This window comes from Limanda limanda, chromosome 6 (assembly GCF_963576545.1).
Source record: "Limanda limanda chromosome 6, fLimLim1.1, whole genome shotgun sequence".
In the NCBI taxonomy this organism is placed as follows: domain Eukaryota; kingdom Metazoa; phylum Chordata; class Actinopteri; order Pleuronectiformes; family Pleuronectidae; genus Limanda; species Limanda limanda.
The window spans coordinates 12,141,950-12,161,552 of NC_083641.1; the positions used below are offsets into that span (position 1 = coordinate 12,141,950).

At 39.9% G+C, this 19,603-nt stretch overlaps 2 protein-coding genes across 2 annotated transcripts; one reads left to right on the plus strand and one right to left on the minus strand.

The window, feature by feature from the left end:
• Positions 1-3,348: 3,348 nt before the first annotated feature.
• On the plus strand, positions 3,349-12,500 carry alkbh8 (alkB homolog 8, tRNA methyltransferase). Its single transcript, XM_061073395.1, has 12 exons — positions 3,349-3,486; positions 4,217-4,350; positions 4,477-4,577; positions 4,749-4,880; positions 5,221-5,316; positions 5,981-6,085; positions 6,770-6,840; positions 8,626-8,732; positions 8,939-9,099; positions 9,354-9,634; positions 10,856-11,005; positions 11,650-12,500. The coding sequence occupies exons 1-12, from the start codon at positions 3,349-3,351 to the stop codon at positions 12,391-12,393; spliced, it is 2,220 nt and encodes a 739-aa protein (XP_060929378.1). The 3' UTR covers positions 12,394-12,500.
• A 2,320-nt stretch (positions 12,501-14,820) lies between these two features.
• On the minus strand, positions 14,821-16,993 carry LOC133003698 (phospholipase A and acyltransferase 4-like). Its single transcript, XM_061073489.1, has 4 exons — positions 16,982-16,993; positions 15,732-15,834; positions 15,338-15,597; positions 14,821-14,946 (listed from the first exon to the last, which is right to left on the minus strand). The coding sequence occupies exons 1-4, from the start codon at positions 16,991-16,993 to the stop codon at positions 14,821-14,823; spliced, it is 501 nt and encodes a 166-aa protein (XP_060929472.1).
• Between the last annotated feature and the right edge of the window lie 2,610 nt (positions 16,994-19,603).

A 19,603-nucleotide genomic window follows, 5' to 3' on the forward strand; every position in this document is an offset into this window, starting at 1 on the left:
CAAGGCCTCAGAGACACCATTCCTCAAATTCTCCCCCTCTCTTTGTGTGTGTGTGTGTGTGTGTGTGTGTGTGTGTGTGTGTGTGTGTGTGTGTGTGTGTGTGTGTGTGTGTGTGTGTTACAAAGCAAGGTGAATATAATTAGCTAATGTACGCAAGAACCTACAAAGGTCACTAGATTAAAGCAGTTGGATTTAGTATATTTTACTAAAACTTTTTTTTTAAAGTTTTTTTCTTTGCTTAACTATTCTCCTGTTGAATGTAGACTCAAATTTGGTGTACAAACAACAGATATCTAAAGTTCATCATTAATAAACGGTAAAATCATGATCTTTAAAGGCAGTGACTCTAACAACACAAAGCAACACCAAGCACAAAGACTGGAAACAGGTGAGAGAACCATATCTAACATTTCCTCTTATTCAATAAACATTGTTTGTTCTGTGGTTTAGCCACGCTTTAGTCTACAAATAACTGGCAGTGAAAAATGATTTATCCTGCAGCTTTGCTCATTTAAAGTGATTAAATCTTTTTCCACTGTGGCCCCAGAGGTTGGAGAAGAGACAGGAATTCATCGCAGTTGACTAAGAGATTATAAGCGCGTCATTCGAATGATCAAACAAACACTTTCCCCATTCATAATTTGGTCCAGTTTAAATATAATGTTTGATGCTAAAATGTGTGGTGAAAGACTTGTCACTTGTCACTTTTATCTTTGTCTAATATCCATTATTAGTTGCCTTTTGGTCACAAACGGATCATGATTTTTAGTCTTCTCTTGCTGATAACTCTACAGAGAAAGAAAAACTTTGGCTGTTTACATTGTTATACCACAAAACTTCTTAAGTTAGTTATATTTCCTATTTAATTATATTGTCATTATATTATATGGTATTAAATTGTATTTCCGATGTTTCCATCTCTAGAAAGCGGCCATGAAAAACAGTAAAGCGACAATTGGTTTATTTGGTTTATAACTGTCTTTTTTCTGCAAGAGCACAGTCTCTAGAGGGCGGCAGAGATCAGGAACACTATTTTAAAAAGCAGGATCTAGTTTCTTTATGTGTTCATCTCTGTCTTGCAGTCTCCAGCCAATTAGAATACAAAGATGCCAGCAACAGAAGTTTGGCCTCTGGCTGTCGACCCTGCATTTCAAAGGTTGATGGCATACCTCAGGGTGCACAAATGGTTCCACTCTACTTCTCACCATTACGGTACTTTTTCAAAGCTTGGCTGATGTGTGAGGTGAAGCTGCCCTTGTGCACTGGAAAGGAAAATTATAGTTAATAATCTCGAAATGACACTTCCACTTTGTACATCTATAATTTCTTTATTAACATTCAAACTTCAGGACTTTATGAAAAGCTACCCAACTCTGAATTGGATTTGTAACATTATACTCATGAGATCTGCTTCAAAGTTTGTGTCTTACACAAAAAGAACTTCCGAAACAAATCTCACTCTACGGTAAAGCTTTTGTCACATGATCTCCATAACAGTTTTCTAATTTGCTGTTTGCAATGTCAGAAATGAACTATAAACCTCATCCTCAAGAGTGTGTGATATCAGGGTAAATAAACTGGTTATAAATCACTGGTTTACAATGACAGAACTACATCAAATATGAATAAACCTCTTTTGAGTTTTCTCATCGTTCTTGTAGGGTTTTCACAAAAATAGGCCTACACTGGATCAAACATGTTGTATTCAATTTCGGTGAATGCAAAAACCCTAAGGCCATCACAGCCAATTGAACCTGATTGGCATTTTGGCTGTGTCGTCCAAAGCTCATAATAGAGTGAATATTCAAGTCGTCTGTTTTTGAAAACAAGATTGGAGGACATTGTTGTTGTCATGGCGGAGAGGGCAGCCGTGCGTTCTCCTGTCCGACCAGCTGTCGTTTTGCGGGCTAAACTGAGCTGCGCTGTAAAGACGACAAAAGGTTCCCACTGGCCAGCGGCTCAGCCTGGCACTGTAATCACTGAGATGGCTGAGAACAGGTGAGGGTCTCATTACTCAACACGCCTTTGTATAAATGCACACACATGCACCAATCCAAGTGCACAATGGCACACAGACACACACGAAGATGTGCACATGCATGCTGGAGCACGCACTCGCACCCAGAGGGGCTGTGGAGTCATTAATCCGGCTGCAAAGGAATTCATACACAGGATCTGAGCTAATTGGCCTTTTTGAACGAGGAAGCAGACAGAGAGCAGTGAGCAGGGAGGGCACTCGGCCAAAGACAAAACAATACATTATTCCATTGTAATTCTGCACTCATGCCATGAATGTGTTGGTATCAAAAGCAAGCCAACAATCCCCTTTAGACGATTCCTTTTCAAAACCGAGTAACACCAGATCATCTGAATGTGCCAAAATTGGAGACTGACGATTGCAATGCATGAAAATGGAACAGCAGTCTCCACATCTCTTATAGCCACCCTCTGCATTTACATCCCCTGACGTCAAGTTAAGGAGGCCTATAGAGTGATCCATGGGGAATTTTAGTCCAGCTCTTGTGAGGAGATTACAGAGGCACGCAGCATGGATTTACCATCAGGGTTTAGGTCCTTTACAATGGAGTCCCAGAGAAAAAACACTAGTCATCAGTCAGACTGGGACCTGACTGCGACCAAAAGATCAAGAGTAAACCCATGAAAAGTGTAGATACATACCACATAAGAACAGCTGGAATGTGAATATGTTAGCTGGATTACCCACTTGACACTCCTGAGGGAACAAGATGTTTTTTCCTGCCTGTATTGGTTCTCATATACAATATAAGGGAAACACATGACAGTGGAGTTAAAGAACCAACCAGGGGTGAGTCATGATCTGAAATTATGAGAAGATTAAACAATTGGTCGATCAACATCAAATTGCTATGCAACTATGTGATAATAACCCCCATTATTATTATTGTTTGCTACACAAAACTACAATATGATAATTTCACTTGCTTGAATTGTCATATTGACTCATATATGAATGTATGTATGTATGCATATATATATGTATGTATGAATGTATATATATATATATATATATATATATATATATATATATATATATACGCAAAATAATTTTTAAAGCTATGAATCATCAGGCTATACATTTGCTGCGAACCTTAACTGGGGTAATGATTTGGAAAAAAAACTAAATATAAATAATTAATCTATTAAAAAATGTTTGAGTACATCAACCACTCCTTAAATACAAACAAATTCAACATAGAAACTTTAAAAGGAAACAGGCTGTTGGCGCTGGCCTCCCCTAGTGGAGACACTTCTGGAACCATCAGTCCTCAATCCTTGTTGCACCCGGACAAAATACAGTGACGGACCATGGACGCTGGTGTAGAAAACAACGTGAAGGCCGTGAGAAGAAGCAAAGAGGAGAAGAAAGTTCTCCGAAAACAAATCAAAACGAGTCACACTTTGCTGAAACATGAAGGCATCAGCACGACGCCACAGCCCAACAAGGTAAATAGTGATGGCATTAATGTTTACAGGTTAAAAACCGGATGTGTGAGAGACATGTACCAGATCCTACTTGTTTATATAAAGTCATTTTGCAGCTTTCAGAGGAAGTACAATCTATTTAAAGCTGATTTTTACCTTCAGTGCACCGCTGTCAACTCCAGACACTGTTCACATAGAAGCGGTTAAAGAAAAGATGGATACAATCAGTCCATGAGTCCTTTTTCCATCCTTCACTGTCTGGGATTGTTTCCTAACATGAGCCTGAATCAGGTTGAAACACTGAATGGATACATATATAAATGTGTGTGTTGCATTCAAGGACACATGACGTCTATTCCACCTGAACTCTTTTTCAATGCAAACATGCACCAGACACTTTTGGACGTCATTTCAGTTGTTTTATCAAACGCTGGAGTAACATTGGATGTTTGTGTTTAGCATCACAACAAAATAAAACACACGATTAAATCTTATTATTATTGTCATCATTGATTAATGGCAGTGTTGTACTTCATTACTTTACTCAAGTACAATTATCATACAATTATCATGTTTCTGTACTTAGTTATTCACTTTTACTTTGCTACATATATAATCAAATATCTGTACTTTCTGCTACATTTCTATAAAGTATTGAGGTACATGGTCACATTTGCCTCCTTCAGCAGCAGCATCACTGATGAAAAATTTAAAAAATGAACCGATCAGTCTATGTCTGTCTCCTCCGCAGAGTTTGGTGGTGGCTAACGGCGGCCTGGGGAACGGCGTCAGTCGAGAGGAGCTTTCTGCTGCTCTGAAGGAGATGGGGGAGGTGGAGTCCCTGATGATGCCTCCGCACAAGCCGTATGCTTTTGTCACGTACAGGTGCAGTTGCTGCATGGACAGTACTTAGTCACAACAACAACTTATTTTATACTTTTAAAACCTTTTTGTTGATCCGGAAAAATTACTGTAAAAACTCACACGCCTTTCTTGTCATGCTATTCCCAGGTCTGAGGAGAGTGCTCGCAAAGCCCTCGTCCACCTCAACGGACACAAGCTGCAGTGTGGAGACAACGGTGTCACACTCTACCTCAGTTATGTCAACTCAGGTACTTCATCACTGACCCACAGACACATTACTCTGATACTTTTGAATGCATGCATTAAGTTTACTTCACATTTTGTTAGAAGATGATGAACTACAGGCATTGGATTTGTTCATGTGCTTGTGTGTCGTATATTGATCCTTTATTGTGTGTGTTGTGTGTAATTGTGTACAGTGAACTGTGAGGAGGAGAAGGCTGCTCCTTTGCCGGAGGGATTAGTCTTAGTGGAAGATTTTGTGTCTCCAGAGGAAGAGGCCCTGCTGCTCGCTGCTATAGACTGGTCATCCACAAATGATGATGTCACTGGTGAGGACCTGCATTATGTGTTTTATTTGGTTAGGGCTTAACTGCTTTGGAAATTCTCTTCAAATTCTCTTCATCTGTCAGATTTTACCTTAAATCTGTTTAGATATCATGTGAGTAGAGAATAAGAAAAGAAAACCAGATTTAAAAAATGGAAAAGTTATGTTGATAATTCATATTAATTATATATGTACAAATTGTTGTACATATATAAATGATGCTTAAACAAATTTAAGCATCACTCTGAATGAATCAAAATGACTGAACTACTGAAATACAAAGTTACCCTGAACCGTTCAGAAAGAAATACATAAACCTTTTTTCCCATTTCTATCACTTTTAGCTCAAAAAGCTCTGAAGCACAGAAGAGTCAAGCATTATGGTTTTGAATTTCGGTACGACAACAACAACGTTGACAAGGACAATCCATTACCTGCAGGTAATCTGTCTTTTTTTTCTCTTTTTCTCTTAGATTCTGAGTTTTATTTGTCACATTCTGCAATGCTGCGATTGCTGCGACATTCTGTGATTTGCTCTTAAGGTGCTGGTAAAGCAGATGTTAAAAAAAAATCTTGAAATCCTCCAAATATTTGTTGTCATCTTGTGGGACATAAGCTTAGGTTTAGTAGAGCACATACCTGCACCAATTCTGAACAACCCAACCCATCTCGTTCTTACTGTAGAAAAATCCAAGTTCAAACAAAGTGGTCTGATAACCTGAACCATTCGGGGTATATGACCCAAGTGAAAGAGTTTAAGTATCTTGGAGTCATGTTCATGATCGAGGGGAAGATGGAGTGCGAGATGGACAGGCTGGTTGGGGCGGCGTCTGCAGTAATTTGGGTGCTGGGCCGGACCGTTTTGGGGTGGCTGGGCTCACTGGAGGGAATACATATCCCACTTAGGAACACCTCTGGACCCCCCTACACATATATTGAATGGGTTCTTCCCAGGTGCTGGCCCCATCCCTGCACCAAGTGGGGTGGAAATTGGTGTCTAGTTTTTGTGTAAACCAATGAACCAAAATGGGTGAAAACCTGACATCCTTGGAGGCGTAAAAACGACCTCAGAACGAAATAACTGAGGACATGATGTGTAACCAGGTCTTCCTGAGGAGTGTCTGCCTCTTCTGGAGCGCTGTGTGAGGAACGGACACATCAACATCATGCCGGACCAACTGACCATCAACCAGTATGAGTCTGGACAAGGTGAGTTATTCCAGTGCAATGTTGTATTGAAGATTACTTAATCCCTTGAATTTAAACCTAATCAATCAGAAAGTTCAAACATGTGAACGTGGTAAGGAGTCTTGTATAGCGACGTGAGAACAGTTTGATTAAAAAGATAGATGTTTTAATTGATTAAGTAAGGGGTGGTATGTATTTCAGAGACTTGTTAAACTAAACGTCGAGTCACAGCTGTTTAGTGAAAAGGATCTTTTCTGTCATTTAAAGAGAAAAACAAAAGTAGAGTTCACTGATCATCGCCACTAGGTGGCAGCAGAAATCTTTAAAGAATGGCTTCACAGGAATTTTTTACTTCTCGATTTTTGTTGGTTGTGTGAGAGTTACAGCAGTGACCTTAGCTGATTGAAATCATTTTTAAGGAAGGAATTTAACCAATAACATGGACCTATAATTTTTTTTTAAATATGGGAATGAGTTGAGGTTCAGTGATGACCAGCAGTATCCTCCAAAAACACTGAACCCTAAATATTCTTATATAACAGAGAAACCTGATGGGCATTTGTCTCATAAATTTCATTATACATGTGTGATAATAATAATAATAATAATAATAATGAATTTTTTTATATTGTTACCTGTGATTCTTGCATCTTTTGAAAGCTGCTATATAATTAAAGGTAAAGTAATAATAATTATATTTTTCAGGCATCCCTCCTCATGTGGACACTCACTCTGCCTTTGAGGACACCATCCTGTCTCTGAGCCTCGGGGCAAAGGTAGGAAGTCTGTTCGTCAAGCAGCACGAGCCGGTCCACAGTCATTATTGTCACCGACCTGTGGGTTATTAATTAAACCCAAATGTACAAAATTATCAATCAGCTTGTGCGGAGAATAATAATCAGTGGTACTGAAGGTGCATTTATCAATAATAGGAAGGTTACAAGAAAGCAATGTGACAGTTGGAGGTCAGATGTAAATGTCAAGATTTTGCTGATGATACGTCTTTCTGTGTCCTGCTTTGATCAATCAAATTAACCGACACTTCACTAAACAGTGTGATTCATCTGTCTCTAGGGCACACCTGTCACCAGTGTGTGTGTGTGTGCGCGTGTGTTATTTTACTGAGAGCATCTTGTCACCTTGCTTGCTACATTCCTTCTCTCTAACTCACTTGAATCCTGTCACTCTCCTGCTCACTGTGGCCTTCTATTAATACACTTTCTTTGGAGTCGTCACAGTCACCTTGCTTGTATCCCACTTTGTAAACAATGAATGAACAAAATAAATAGTCAAACCTATGTTGAGAAGAAATTAGTTTACAACGTAAAACTCAGAGATGTGAAGTGCAATCAATCATTAGGTGAAATGAAATGTTTCAGCCCCTAAAGTCAATATTCTGTGCATATGACAATATGGTGAGTATGATGGAGTATCAGGGCCATATGATGAAAAATAAAATCTTTTATTTCGAGAATAATATTGTAATGTTACGTCCATAAAACAAGGCAATTTCCCCCGAGTCCATGTGGTTCTTTCTTCAGAATAAACATAGTTTATTGCATAGTCTTTTCAAAGTGCTGATTCTTATGAGAATGTGTTGCTGATGGGCCAAAACATCAATTATTTAGCTTTTTGTGAAAACTAAAGTATGACTTAACAAGATGCACATTCCACCAGTTTCATTGATTGCTTATACCTAGATGGGAACAGCACAGTCCTGTGTGTGCTCGTCTTTGTGTGAGAAAGAGTGAGGCGAACTTTCAGTTGTGGTTTGAGGGAAAGATCGGATCATTTGCCGGTGTTGGCTGTATATTGCTTCCCCACAATCGTACACCAATCTCTCTTTCTCTCTCTCTCTCTGTACCGCACATTCACGCCCCTACTTCACAAAATCCAATTTTCTTGCTGTCTGAAGTTGGAGAGAAGCAGTTTGAAATAATGTAGATGTAATTTCCCTGCAGAGCTCATGCTGTTACGTGTTGTATGGAAGTTTTCGGATCAGACACTGAAATGCCACTGCTGGTCGTTAGTGAGAGACATAAGCTGAGCGTTTTTCTCTGGGTGAAATCACTCCAAACGATCTTGTCAGAGGAAAAATGGTTTTATATTTGGAAATGCTATTTGTATGTGATGTTAGTTTAGTAGTAGTTCTGTAGTAGTTTTGAAAAAAATATTATTGCTCCTGTTAAGCTTTTGTTGGATGTCTGATTCAGCGCAGTCACACTTTAATTCTGCCTCAGCAATATCCATGGAAACCTCATTTGACATATAACTACAGCATTATTGAAAGTCAGAGTGAGTATGGTGGAGGCCTCCATTTTACTTTCATTCTTAAAAGTTCCAAAAGATAATTTTTCCCTTTCATTCTTTGCAAAATGAAAATGATGTTTAATGATATAAACAACCTGATCGGTAAAAAAAATCATTGAGTTTTGTTGAATCTTCTTTTTTTTCTTTTCTCTTTCTGCTAATGCCACGTAGCTGTGTGTGATTGGCCTCCTCCCTCTGTGCTTTAATAACAAAGTTAATGCTTGTCCATGTTTTTGCACGTGTCTCTACAGACGGTGATGGAGTTCCGTCATCCTGATGGTCGTCTTGTTCCTGTGGTGCTGCCCGGACAGAGCCTCCTGGTGATGAAGAGCGAGAGCAGATACCTCTGGACCCACGGGTGAGCTGGACTCTGGGTGACGGATCAGTCCCTGCAGCGATGAGACAGTTAGTTATGGAACATGAGTTCAAGTCCATTCACAGAGAGGTTTCATTCTTCCTCTGTTGTAGAAATCTTCATACTGTGTTTTCTACAATACAGTCTGTGTTTGACTTTTTGTGTGTCAATGTCAATAAGTACAACATCTGTCTCTTATCTCTGCTCAGGATCACTCCTCGGAAGTTTGACATGGTGCCAGTCTGCGACCCACAATCCTCTGCTCGTTCAGAGTCTGACCTGGGGAGCAACGGCAACCTTACATTAAGCAAAAGGGGCACCCGCACTTCCTTCACTTTCCGCAAGATCAGACATGAACCGTGCCGCTGTGGTGAGAATCTTCCAAGTGCAAAATAAAACAAACTGAAAACTAGTATTTGTAGAACAGAGTACAGGTTGGGTTGGCGTTTCTGTCCAAATCCGAGCAGGCCAGAGAGAAAAGAAACAGAACCTGACCAATGCGGGACAGGGATTCTGTCTGTGGGTCAGAACCCACCCTGAGCCTGATGTTTTGATCGGGGGGGCAGGAACAGTATGTGTGTGTGTATGTGCTGCTCTTTTTCTCACTGTTCTTCCCCTCTCCAGCTTTTCCCTCGACCTGTGACAGTCGGGGAGCTCTCTCGACACCCTCGCCTTCTCCGCCGACTGCCCCTTCCCTTCCCTGTTGCCATGCCGACGCAACCCGCCTGGAGGAGGTGTACGTGCACCGGGTGTACGACGCCATCGCCTCCCACTTCAGCAGCACTCGCTACTCCCCCTGGCCTCGCGTTTGCCACTTCCTGTCCTCGCTCCCGCCCGGCAGCGTGTTGGCTGATGTGGGCTGTGGAAATGGAAAATACCTGGGTGTTAACCCGGAGGTGATCGCAGTGAGTGTCATCCTATGTTAGAATCATTTTGGTAATTCCGCTGGTCTCTACTCATTCCTGCTGGGAAATTACCTTATTACATTTGTTTTTCATTGCCACCGTGTCTTGTATTATCGTCTCAGTGAAAACCCACACATTCTGCTCCATTCCCCGATCCAAATGTGATCTATTTTAGCTTAATTTTTTGGTACAACAGGAGGAAGAGGAGACACATGGTCCGTTATATCCATAAAACACTTGCCATGTGTATTGGTAAAGGCTCAAGGAAGTACAAATTTGGCGGGTGTGGACAAGCGATACGTTCAGTATTAACAAACTTTGAATAAGCAGGTGAGCATCTCTTAGTGCAGCGGCAGCTTCGTGGTTCTGGGGACTGAGTCCTGCTGCGGCTCAATTACTGCAGATCACTTCAACAGTTTGGAGAAGCAGCCAGCATCACCACAGGACAAGCACACATCCCATTCAACACAGGGAGCTTTACAACAGGAACTGATTTAGTATTTATAATTGTTCAGTAACTAGTTTGTTTTACGTTGTCTCTACATTTAACAGATAGATAATATATATTACCTCAGAATCCTTGTTGCTGCTCCCCTCAATTCTGCTTGTTGTCATCGTGCGTGGTCTCTGTTTCCATGGTGATACCCTAAATGTTCTGTTTACGCATGCACACTGGGATATTAATGTTTGGGATTTGGAGGTGCATGTAAGCAGCTTATCCTGACTCAGACTGAAACTGTGATAAATCACCCCTGAGAACACTGTGATCAGGTCACAAGTTGACTTTCTGAGCGGAGTCGTCTGGGTTTTTTCTCTTCCCAATCAGATTTATTCTCTTTGCACTTGACATCTCACCTTGCCATCTTCCCCTCTCATTCTGTCTCTCACTGCAGATTAACACTGTTTAACCTTCCCAGTGTTAATTGAAATGAAGTGTTTGCATATCACTAACAGATTGAGCATGTGTGCAGTGTTTCTCACTGTCTGTTTATTATCACCTCTGTCTCATTTGGGAAGAGATCACATGACTCATGAAGCCTGATTGAATTGCTCCTTTAGACAAGATGTGCTGAATATTATTAAAATAATCCCATCAGTCCTTTTTATTTCCCCTTGCTGTTTTGCTGTATTCCAGTCCACCTACCTACCACTGTTCTTTACGTGCTTTCATCACATTTGAGTCCCTCTTTTTTTATTTCCTCATGTTTTGTGTCGGCTCAGGTTGGCTCTGACCGCAGCAGTGCCCTGGTCCAGATCTGTGCAGAGAGAGGTTTCCAGGCGTTTGTATCTGACGCTCTCAGTGTCCCCCTGCGAACGGCCTCCTGTGATGCCTGCATCTCCATCGCCGTCATCCACCACTTTTCCACACAGGTAAATGCAGCACATGCACGTACAAATAACAGGGGACACTTCCATCTTTGTAGAAATCAATGTGTTACTTATCCAGTGAGAAACACAATGTTAAACTGTAAAACATCTCTTGGGGGATTTTAGGAACACAACACGGGTTTGAGCTCAATTTTAACTTTTGATTCCTGCTCCATAAAAGGTTTTGTCCTCAATGATCTACTTTACAAGTAGAAGGCATTTCAGAGAGTGCGTAACACAATCCAGGTTAAACATTTTTTTGTAGATTTCTGAGAAAGTAAGTAATTGGTCGCGAGAAAAGAAATCTGATGTTTAGGTGGCTGATATCTGTCGGCGTCAGGAGTTTTGAGCAGATACAAGCAAAAATCTAGAACTAGTAAATTTAGATAAGGCACACAACTGAAGTTATGCCCTTAACATCTGCTGATGGCCGTTAACACCTGCTAACATCTACTGGTAGCTGGTAACTTAAATTCTGCAGAAAACATTCAAACGTACAAGGGACATTCACCATCTTTTCCTATATTCTAAAAACAATATAATAGACAGATTAACCTTGACATTTAAAATACATTGGAAATGCTAACACACATTTGAGTCTCTGGAGTGTTTAGTTTCCCGGCTGATTGAAAAAGTTTGTGTTGTAGGAACGTCGGCTGGCAGCAGTGAGGGAGCTGGTGAGACTTCTGAAGCCTAGAGGTCGAGCGCTCATCTACGTTTGGGCTTTTGAACAAGAGCACAACAAGCAGAGGTCAAAGTACCTCAAAGATCAGAACATCGGGCAACCGGGGAACCTCAGCCCAGTCGACAGCACAGCAGAAGACAGACAGGAGCCTTGTGTAGAAGAGCGTGAGAGACCTGTCGACAGCATGCAAGATGTTAGCAAAGTGACTGAAAGCAAACTAAGTGTTCACACCAACCGCACCGCCTTCAACACCCAGGATCTTTTGGTTCCCTGGCATCTGAAAGAGGGGAAGAAACGAGGGGAGGAAGAATCCAGAAAGGATGGGAAGCAAAACAAAAGGAAGGAGACGTCCAGAAAGACTCCAGGTGAATTTTGTTCACCCTCAAGTTTGAGTTCCAAGCCCAAATTGGACTCTAAAAGTGCACCAAGCCCAGGTTCTGATCCCAACATGTCCTCTGGATCGGGTCCTGACGCCAGCGAGGCTACTCACGGCCCTGACTCTGAACCTAGTGGTGACACCACACAGACATCTAGTTCACCCCTGAAGCCCGAGTCCGAGAGCGGACCAGCACCCGTCTTCCACCGCTATTACCACGTTTTCCAGCAGGGGGAGCTTGAGCAGATGTGTGCTCAAGTGGCTGGAGCGAAGGTGCAGAGAAGCTACCACGATCAGGGCAACTGGTGCGTTATATTAGAGAAATCCTGAGGTAAATGAAGTGATACATCATTTAACAATACATGAACTCTACAATGAACCACATACCACACCAAAACTCATCTGTTTTAATTGTAACAAGAATTATGAGGAAAGTGCTGCAAAATAAATGATAAATGATTTTATTTAATGTTGTCATCGTTGTGTTCTCCCAGCATCATATTTTGACAATGGGTGAAGTTGGAACATTAAGAGGTCACAAAGAAATAGAATAGAGGTTATTATTGGTATAGTTATAGTTTGGAACATGGGCCAAGAAAGAACCCATTAATTATTGAGGTGAGTCCAGGGATTTATTTGTTACTATCCTCAAAATTGTAATATTTTGAATTTTGGATTGAAGAATGTAAGTCATATTTAAGCAACACGTTGATATGAATACCTGCAATTTGGCGCAAATCCTGTTATTCTTTTTTTGTATTTTTTTTACATTTTCAGCCATTTCTTAGCAGAGGCGGATTGAGAATTTTCTAAATTAGGGGCCATAAAGGGGCCACAATACACAGAATGGTCAATCACATGTCAAACATCCATGCACAATTCCTGATTCCGTAAGGTGCTCATTAAAGTAATTCCTTGTTTACTGTTAGCTTTATAGCTTTGAGAAAAATCACACATCATTGAATATATTTTGAGAACTGTTCATTTATGAACCTAAAATAAACTTAGAAAAGAAAAAATTCTTAAATTGTCATATTTATTGTTAATAAGTGATTCATTTATTAAAGAAACACTGATGAGAGGACAGGGGAACTTCAAGGCCCAATCAGATTTGACCTGGGGCATCTTAAATTAAAAGATTAGTCACATTTAGGGAACTGATAAATGAGTTTAAACAATTTGATGCAGCTTGATTGAATTTAAGTGACATGTTGGACCTTGATGAAGGTGTGTGTTCTACTGACTGCATTTGTAGTTTTGCAACTCACATCCTTTTTGTCCAATTCCATGATCTTGAACCATGCAGCTTCTGCTCTAATTAGTTTTATAACAAACGTCAAGCTCAACTTTAGAACCTGGTGGCACAATTGATCCTCTGACATAAGATGAGTTTGTAGAGTTATTTATTTGTAAAGGTAACACTGAAAAATGGCTTCATCACACATGCTCATTCTACATCCTAATAGCAAGTATTTACCAGATAGCTGTGTAGACAGAGTAAACTGTATTGATGACGGTGGAGTGGAGCCTGGTAATTAGTTGTGGTCCCTCTGTGGCAGGTTTGTTAATGGGTCAGCGGCTCCTGGTAAATTACCCCAGTGGCTCCTCAATCCTTTCTCGCACACGCACACACACACACGCACGAGACGGTTTGGTGGTTGTTATTGACAGTGGTTTATTGATTAAGGTGAAGCAGACATTGTGTACGTGTGAGAGACTTCTTTTGTAGTATCACGCACAATAGTGTGACTGTGCAGCAGTGTTACTCTGCCTGTCTGCAGATTTGTGTCTGGCATTTGGAGAGATAATTAAAAATTAAAGGTGTGCCTCTCCCAGGTGGAGCCCATTGATTCAACAGAATAAAAGACATTTATATTCTTCAGCTCTCCTGAGTCAGGAGACATTTATACTGAAAATAACGTGTATCGTCTCCCTCCCTGATGGATTCCTGATATGTGAGATGTGCTCTGTTGAACGGGGGGTAATTACAGGGTGAGATGTAACGTCATAAAGTCATGTTGTTTCAAGACTTAGAGTTGTTTTTCAAGAATAGGGCTTGGTCAAAGGAGTTCTTCTTCAATGGTGCAAATTTGTATTTATTTTCTTAAATAAAATAAATCAATAAAAAATCGGTTGCATCAGGCAGTGTTAAAAAATATATAATAAGTTAAACATCAATAAAGTATAAAATGTAAAAACATGTAAAGTTCTATCAGTAAATCATTATTACCGATAATTAAGTAAAAAATAAGAAGATAACCTAGACTGATGCTCAGTGGAGCGCACCTGTCAAATTCAATCAAGTTGAACCAAATGGCACACACTCGCTATTAGTTACCTTAATGTTCCTGATTTTCCTAATCAAGATCCGATCATTATTGCTTGAGAAACCAGTGAAAATGATATTGCAATGTTAAAAAAAATGAAATTGTTATTTATGCGCAATCCTGCACACAAACAAAACAAACTCATGTAAAAACTAGAAGTGGGCAGCAGCAACTCTGCATTCAGGTTTTGACCATTTGTGAAGCTGTGAGACAAGTCTCAAAATTAGGAAAATCGTTTTCACTGAAGAAACACTTCAATTAGTTCTGATTCAAGGTCCAGTCTCTTAACTGTGATGAAGGTACCACAACAACCATTTTCTCTCTAGTCTGCACAAGTGAAATTGTTTATTTAAATAGTTTCAATCATAATCAATGTCGGCTGCATCAACTCAAACAACAGAGAGAACTTTCTTGTCATGTTTCTGTGTCATTAGTACCAGTGTTGATGTCTTCTTTTCTTCCTGTAGTCTTCCTCTTTGCCGGAAAGGCTGCTGAACAGAACTGCTGCTAAGAGCCCAATTGCTACAGCCCCTGTGATCCAACCTGCTGTTTGAACCTGTGAGAGACAAGACGAGAAGAACGGTTATTACTTAATAATCGACAAACTGCAGGTCAAAGGTCACTAAGCTCTGCCACAGTCCCCTTATGCTACCACACTTAAAGGTTCAATGTGTAGAATCTAGTGACATCTAGTGGTTAGGTGTCATGTTGCAGCTGAACACCCCCCCTTCCAAACATGAGAGAGAACCTGCGGCAGCTTCAGTTGTCAAAGAAACTCAAAAGGTTTAGTTTGTCCAGTCTGGGCTACTGTAAAAAACATGGCAGCCTCCATAGAGAGGACCTGCTCCTGATGTAAATATAAAGTAAGACAGTAACACAACCTCGACACACTAATTTTGCTGTGGAAGAGTTAACAAGGTTAACAAACACAACAGTTAGATACACACCTGACGAGACTCTGCCTTGTCGTATCGCATCTCGATAGCAAAGTGCTCACAGTTGTAAGAGACAACGCTGTAGTACGATAGCTCGCAGCCAACCATCGCACAGGCCTCCTTCACTATGATGGAAGGATCACGAGCCTTGTACTCTTCATCCAGCAGATTATTGACTTTGAAACGGTCATGGCCGACCACATCGCTGAGCTTCTCACGCTTCACCTGTGCTCTGCTGCTCAGTAGCTCAAACAAGCCTGATGACTGACCGCCTGCGTGTTTTATAGAAAAGACAAACAGGAAGAACAGGGAGGCAGAGAAAGAAGAAAGGAGGAAGGTACCATCATGAAATACACGTCATGTCCATGTGATATTCTAACGTGAATATAGTTATCACTTCACTCACCCTCTGGAACTAAATGGATCACTTCATATTCTCCGATGTAGATGGCCCAGTGCTGAAATGCCCCACGGAAGATCTCGATCAGGTCTCCTGGTTTTCCATTAAACTAAAAAGAGAAGAAACGTGAAAATATGAATCAAAATAATAAAGTGTGCATGTAGTCAATGTGAATGTGCAGTGATCAAAGTGCTCTTCATCGTGGCTTCCTGTTGTATTTGTTTGTGTGCACGAGCACGAGGGTCATAGGACGACACAGCCCTGCCACAGGTTGACGTACGAAAGAAACTCGACTAATGAATCAGGACTTGGAGGAAAGTTTACTTGAGTCGTTTTCACACCTAAAAGTCTGAAAAGTCACTATCCTGCATTAAATCAGAAAGTCCAAACTCTGCAGTTCTAGTTTTCACTCCGCAAACAAACAGAACCATGTTTCAGTTTGACCCTGAATGCCTCTTTCGGTCGGAGGAACCTTTCACACCTGATATTTAAGTCAAAGGGTCCAGACCAAACAAGGAAGTTGTGAAAGCGCCTTCAGAAACTAACCTGTTAATTTAAAACATATAGATATTATTACTTGTTGCATCACTTTGTGCCACACCGGGATATTAACTGCCAATAACTCACTTAGTTAATCGTTAACACATTTATTATATTAACCTTTTGATCTTATTTATATTACATTCACACATACGCCAGCAAAACAGATAAATAATACACTGTCTTTTTTCCAGTCAACATACTTTCCTTATTCTTAATGAACTCATAGAACCTTAGTTTCTATTGGTGGTGCACACATTTAGTTTTCTAGCTTTGAGTCACGCACTGAAGCCGGCCATTAAATACAGGAGGTAGCTAATAGGACTGTACCATGTGCCCTTCACATTATAGGGGAGGATGATTTGAATTTATAATTTAATTTGGTTAATTGGTTTAATGTTGAATGCTCAATAGCTATTTTTTGGGGCGTGGAATTTGTAGTTAAGCTGTTTGTCTTTGTTTGCTCCTTTTGTTTCTAAAATGCTCTGATCAGTCATTATATATCTTCCCCTTTGTTAGATCTGTTTTTGTCTTTGTTCAGGTTCGATTCTGTTCAGTTACGTTTGTTTAAAGTTTATAGTTCAGTCGACCCCTTATGGACCAGAACTCTGTATTTTGTTCACTTTTTTTATGTTCACAAAGAAAACTTAAAACAGTTTCACTGTAAACGAACACAAATTAAATCTACTGTAAGTCATGAGCAGCAGGTGACTCACCATTTGTGCCATGTCTTCAGCTCTTCGTCTATCAGCTTCTGTCACAGACTGTGTGGTGCACTGGACTACTGCATATCTGCACGTCCCCCAACTTTCCAATCTATTTCAGTAAGTTGGCTGAGTTTAATTTCTCTAGATGTGGGCAGCAGCAACTCTGCATTCAGGTTTTGACCATTTGTGAAGCTGTGAGACAACATTTGCAGGATTTAAATAATTTCAAATGTAAATCTAACATCCTTATATTTTCCTGCCAAGTACAGCTACGCGTTTCAAAAGTAAATTAACACATGTTGAAATAAAAAAACAAAACACATCCATTGATGGGAAGATAGTTTTCATTTAATTCTACTTCGTTTATTACATTAAATATATAATGAAGAATTGATCACCAGTTTCTATTGGTGGTGCACACCTTTAGTTTTCTAACTTTGACTCACTCACTGAAGCCGGCCATTAAATACAGGAGGTAGCTAATAGGACTGTACCATGTGCCTTCCACATTATAGGGGAGGATGATTTGGATTTATAATTTAAATGGTTAATTGGTTAAACGTTTAATGCTGACTTACTAATTAACCGTTTTGGGGGGGTTGGAATTTGTAGTTAAGCTGTTTGTCTTTGTTTGCTCCCTTTTGATTCTGAAATGCTCTGATCAGTCATTATACTTCTTCCCCTTTGTTGGATCTGTTTTTGTCTTTGTTCAGGTCTGATTCTGTTCAGTTACATTTAGTTAAAGTTTATAAAACTTAAGTTCTGTTCAGTCGACCCCTTATGGACCAGAACTCTGTATTTTGTTCACTTTAAGGTAAATTAATCTGTTCATTGTTGAAAAGCAGCTGTGACCACACAATTCATCCTGTTTATTCCGGTTTCTGTTGTAAACTCTTTGATAAAATAACATTTTACAGCTGCATTAAAATGCTAATATTGTATTCTCATATAACCAAAGCATTTTTTTCTACTCATGGGTAAGTTTGGCAGCCTTCGTGTTGGCAGGACTTCAACCACCTATTCATTGCACAATATCTAATAATATGTACATTTAAGAACAAAAATGAACCATAACCATTTCAAATTAAATATATAAACATTTTTTTTTAAATTAAATTAAATAAAAAAATTAAATACAATAAAAAAAAATTAAAAAACTGAGCGCGCACATCATGCGCAGAAGCCCATTGCGCACATCCTGTGCAGAAGCCCATTGCGCACATCCTGTGCAGAAGCCCATTGCGGAGGAATTGCGCGCGCAGGTTTTTAAAATTTTTTTTTTTTTAAAAGACCTACCTCGTACATAAGTAACCGTCAAGTAGATAAACTACAGGTTTATTAGAAGAATTTAGATAAACCATTAATATTAGAAGAAGAAAATTTCCTTCTCAAACTTCTCTGTTTACACCTTAATCATAATAAAGCTTAAAAACCCAAAGCAAAGAATTAAATCATTTCAACATGCATCAGTAGACATTCAATTATCTGAAATAGTTTTAATAAAACATGCACTTGTCAAAGTGTAGGTGTGCTATGTCTTGAAAAACAGCTTTGGATTCCTATCAATTGTGCACATGTACCAACTTTCTGGAGGCCAAGTATGAATTACGAAATGTGAGAATGGATTTAAAAAAAAGAACTGTACTTGTGTAACAGTGTATTATATATACTGTAGGTGCATCATTGTCAGCTGTATAGCCAGTTACAGTTTTTAAGTGCAATATTGAATTAGCTTGGACCCCTAAAGAATGTTTATATTAAACTATGAAATGGTCTCAATCTCCTTATTCGCCTTCCTTCAATGTATCTCCTCCCTCTCTCCCTCTCCCTCTCCCTCTCTCAGCAGCAAAATGACAGGCTGGAGGCGGGATCACCTCAGATACCATGCAAACAAGCCAGACAAACAAAAAAGTATTAGGTGCAATTGGAAAAACACAACAGGAAGCCTGCTATTTTGCATTTATTGGCCATTTTGGCCATATTCCACATTTTTACTTTGATGTACTTGTACCAGGGCTTTCATCGGATCAACTTCAAATTGAGATGAGTGTCATCACAACAAGATGGAGATTAAAAACTGACTGAGGCATTGTTTTTTCGTCACACGGTGTGACCGTGGCGTGGCGTCAAAGTTTGATTATACGCCATTAAAACACGATGTTCTGTAATTGTTATATATTTTTATTGTTTTTTATAGCTTACAATTTTGTCTGCCTGTGTGTGCATCTGTATACAGTCCAAAAGTTATTGTGGATGCATGACAGACTGTGTATGTTGGGGGGCGCCAATTTGAAATCTCGCCTAGGGTGCCAACCATAGATATATATAAAGACTAGATGTCTCGTTCGACGTAGCCGGACGTCCTCACATGGCGGCCATCTTGCATCGGGCAGCTCGCTCACCCATAACATTGTGTTGGTAGTGGTAAATAACCATAACTTGCTCAATTTTCAACCGATTTTGATACGGTCCAGTGTTAATTTCGTTGACGATAACGATAACGAAAAATATTCGTTAACGCCCCTTTTCCCATGACTAAGACGAGATGAAGACGTAACGAAATGGATCTTTGAAAATAAAAACTATGACGAAATCTATTTTAGTTTTCGTTAACGAGACGAGACGAAACTA

What these genes read in the sequence shown, in the direction of transcription:
- LOC133003698 (XM_061073489.1), bottom strand. An exon ending in GATCCATTTAGTTCCAGAGG is followed by an intron (nt 15,598 to 15,731) that starts GTGAGTGAAGTG and finishes TAAAACACGCAG; the next exon opens with GCGGTCAGTCATCAGGCTTG. An exon ending in ACAAGGCAGAGTCTCGTCAG is followed by an intron (nt 14,947 to 15,337) that starts GTGTGTATCTAA and finishes TGTCTCTCACAG; the next exon opens with GTTCAAACAGCAGGTTGGAT.
- alkbh8 (XM_061073395.1), top strand. Translation starts at nt 3,349, where the DNA reads ATGGACGCTGGTGTAGAAAACAACGTGAAGGCCGTGAGAAGAAGCAAA. An exon ending in CGACGCCACAGCCCAACAAG is followed by an intron (nt 3,487 to 4,216) that starts GTAAATAGTGAT and finishes TCTCCTCCGCAG; the next exon opens with AGTTTGGTGGTGGCTAACGG. An exon ending in CACAAATGATGATGTCACTG is followed by an intron (nt 4,881 to 5,220) that starts GTGAGGACCTGC and finishes TATCACTTTTAG; the next exon opens with CTCAAAAAGCTCTGAAGCAC.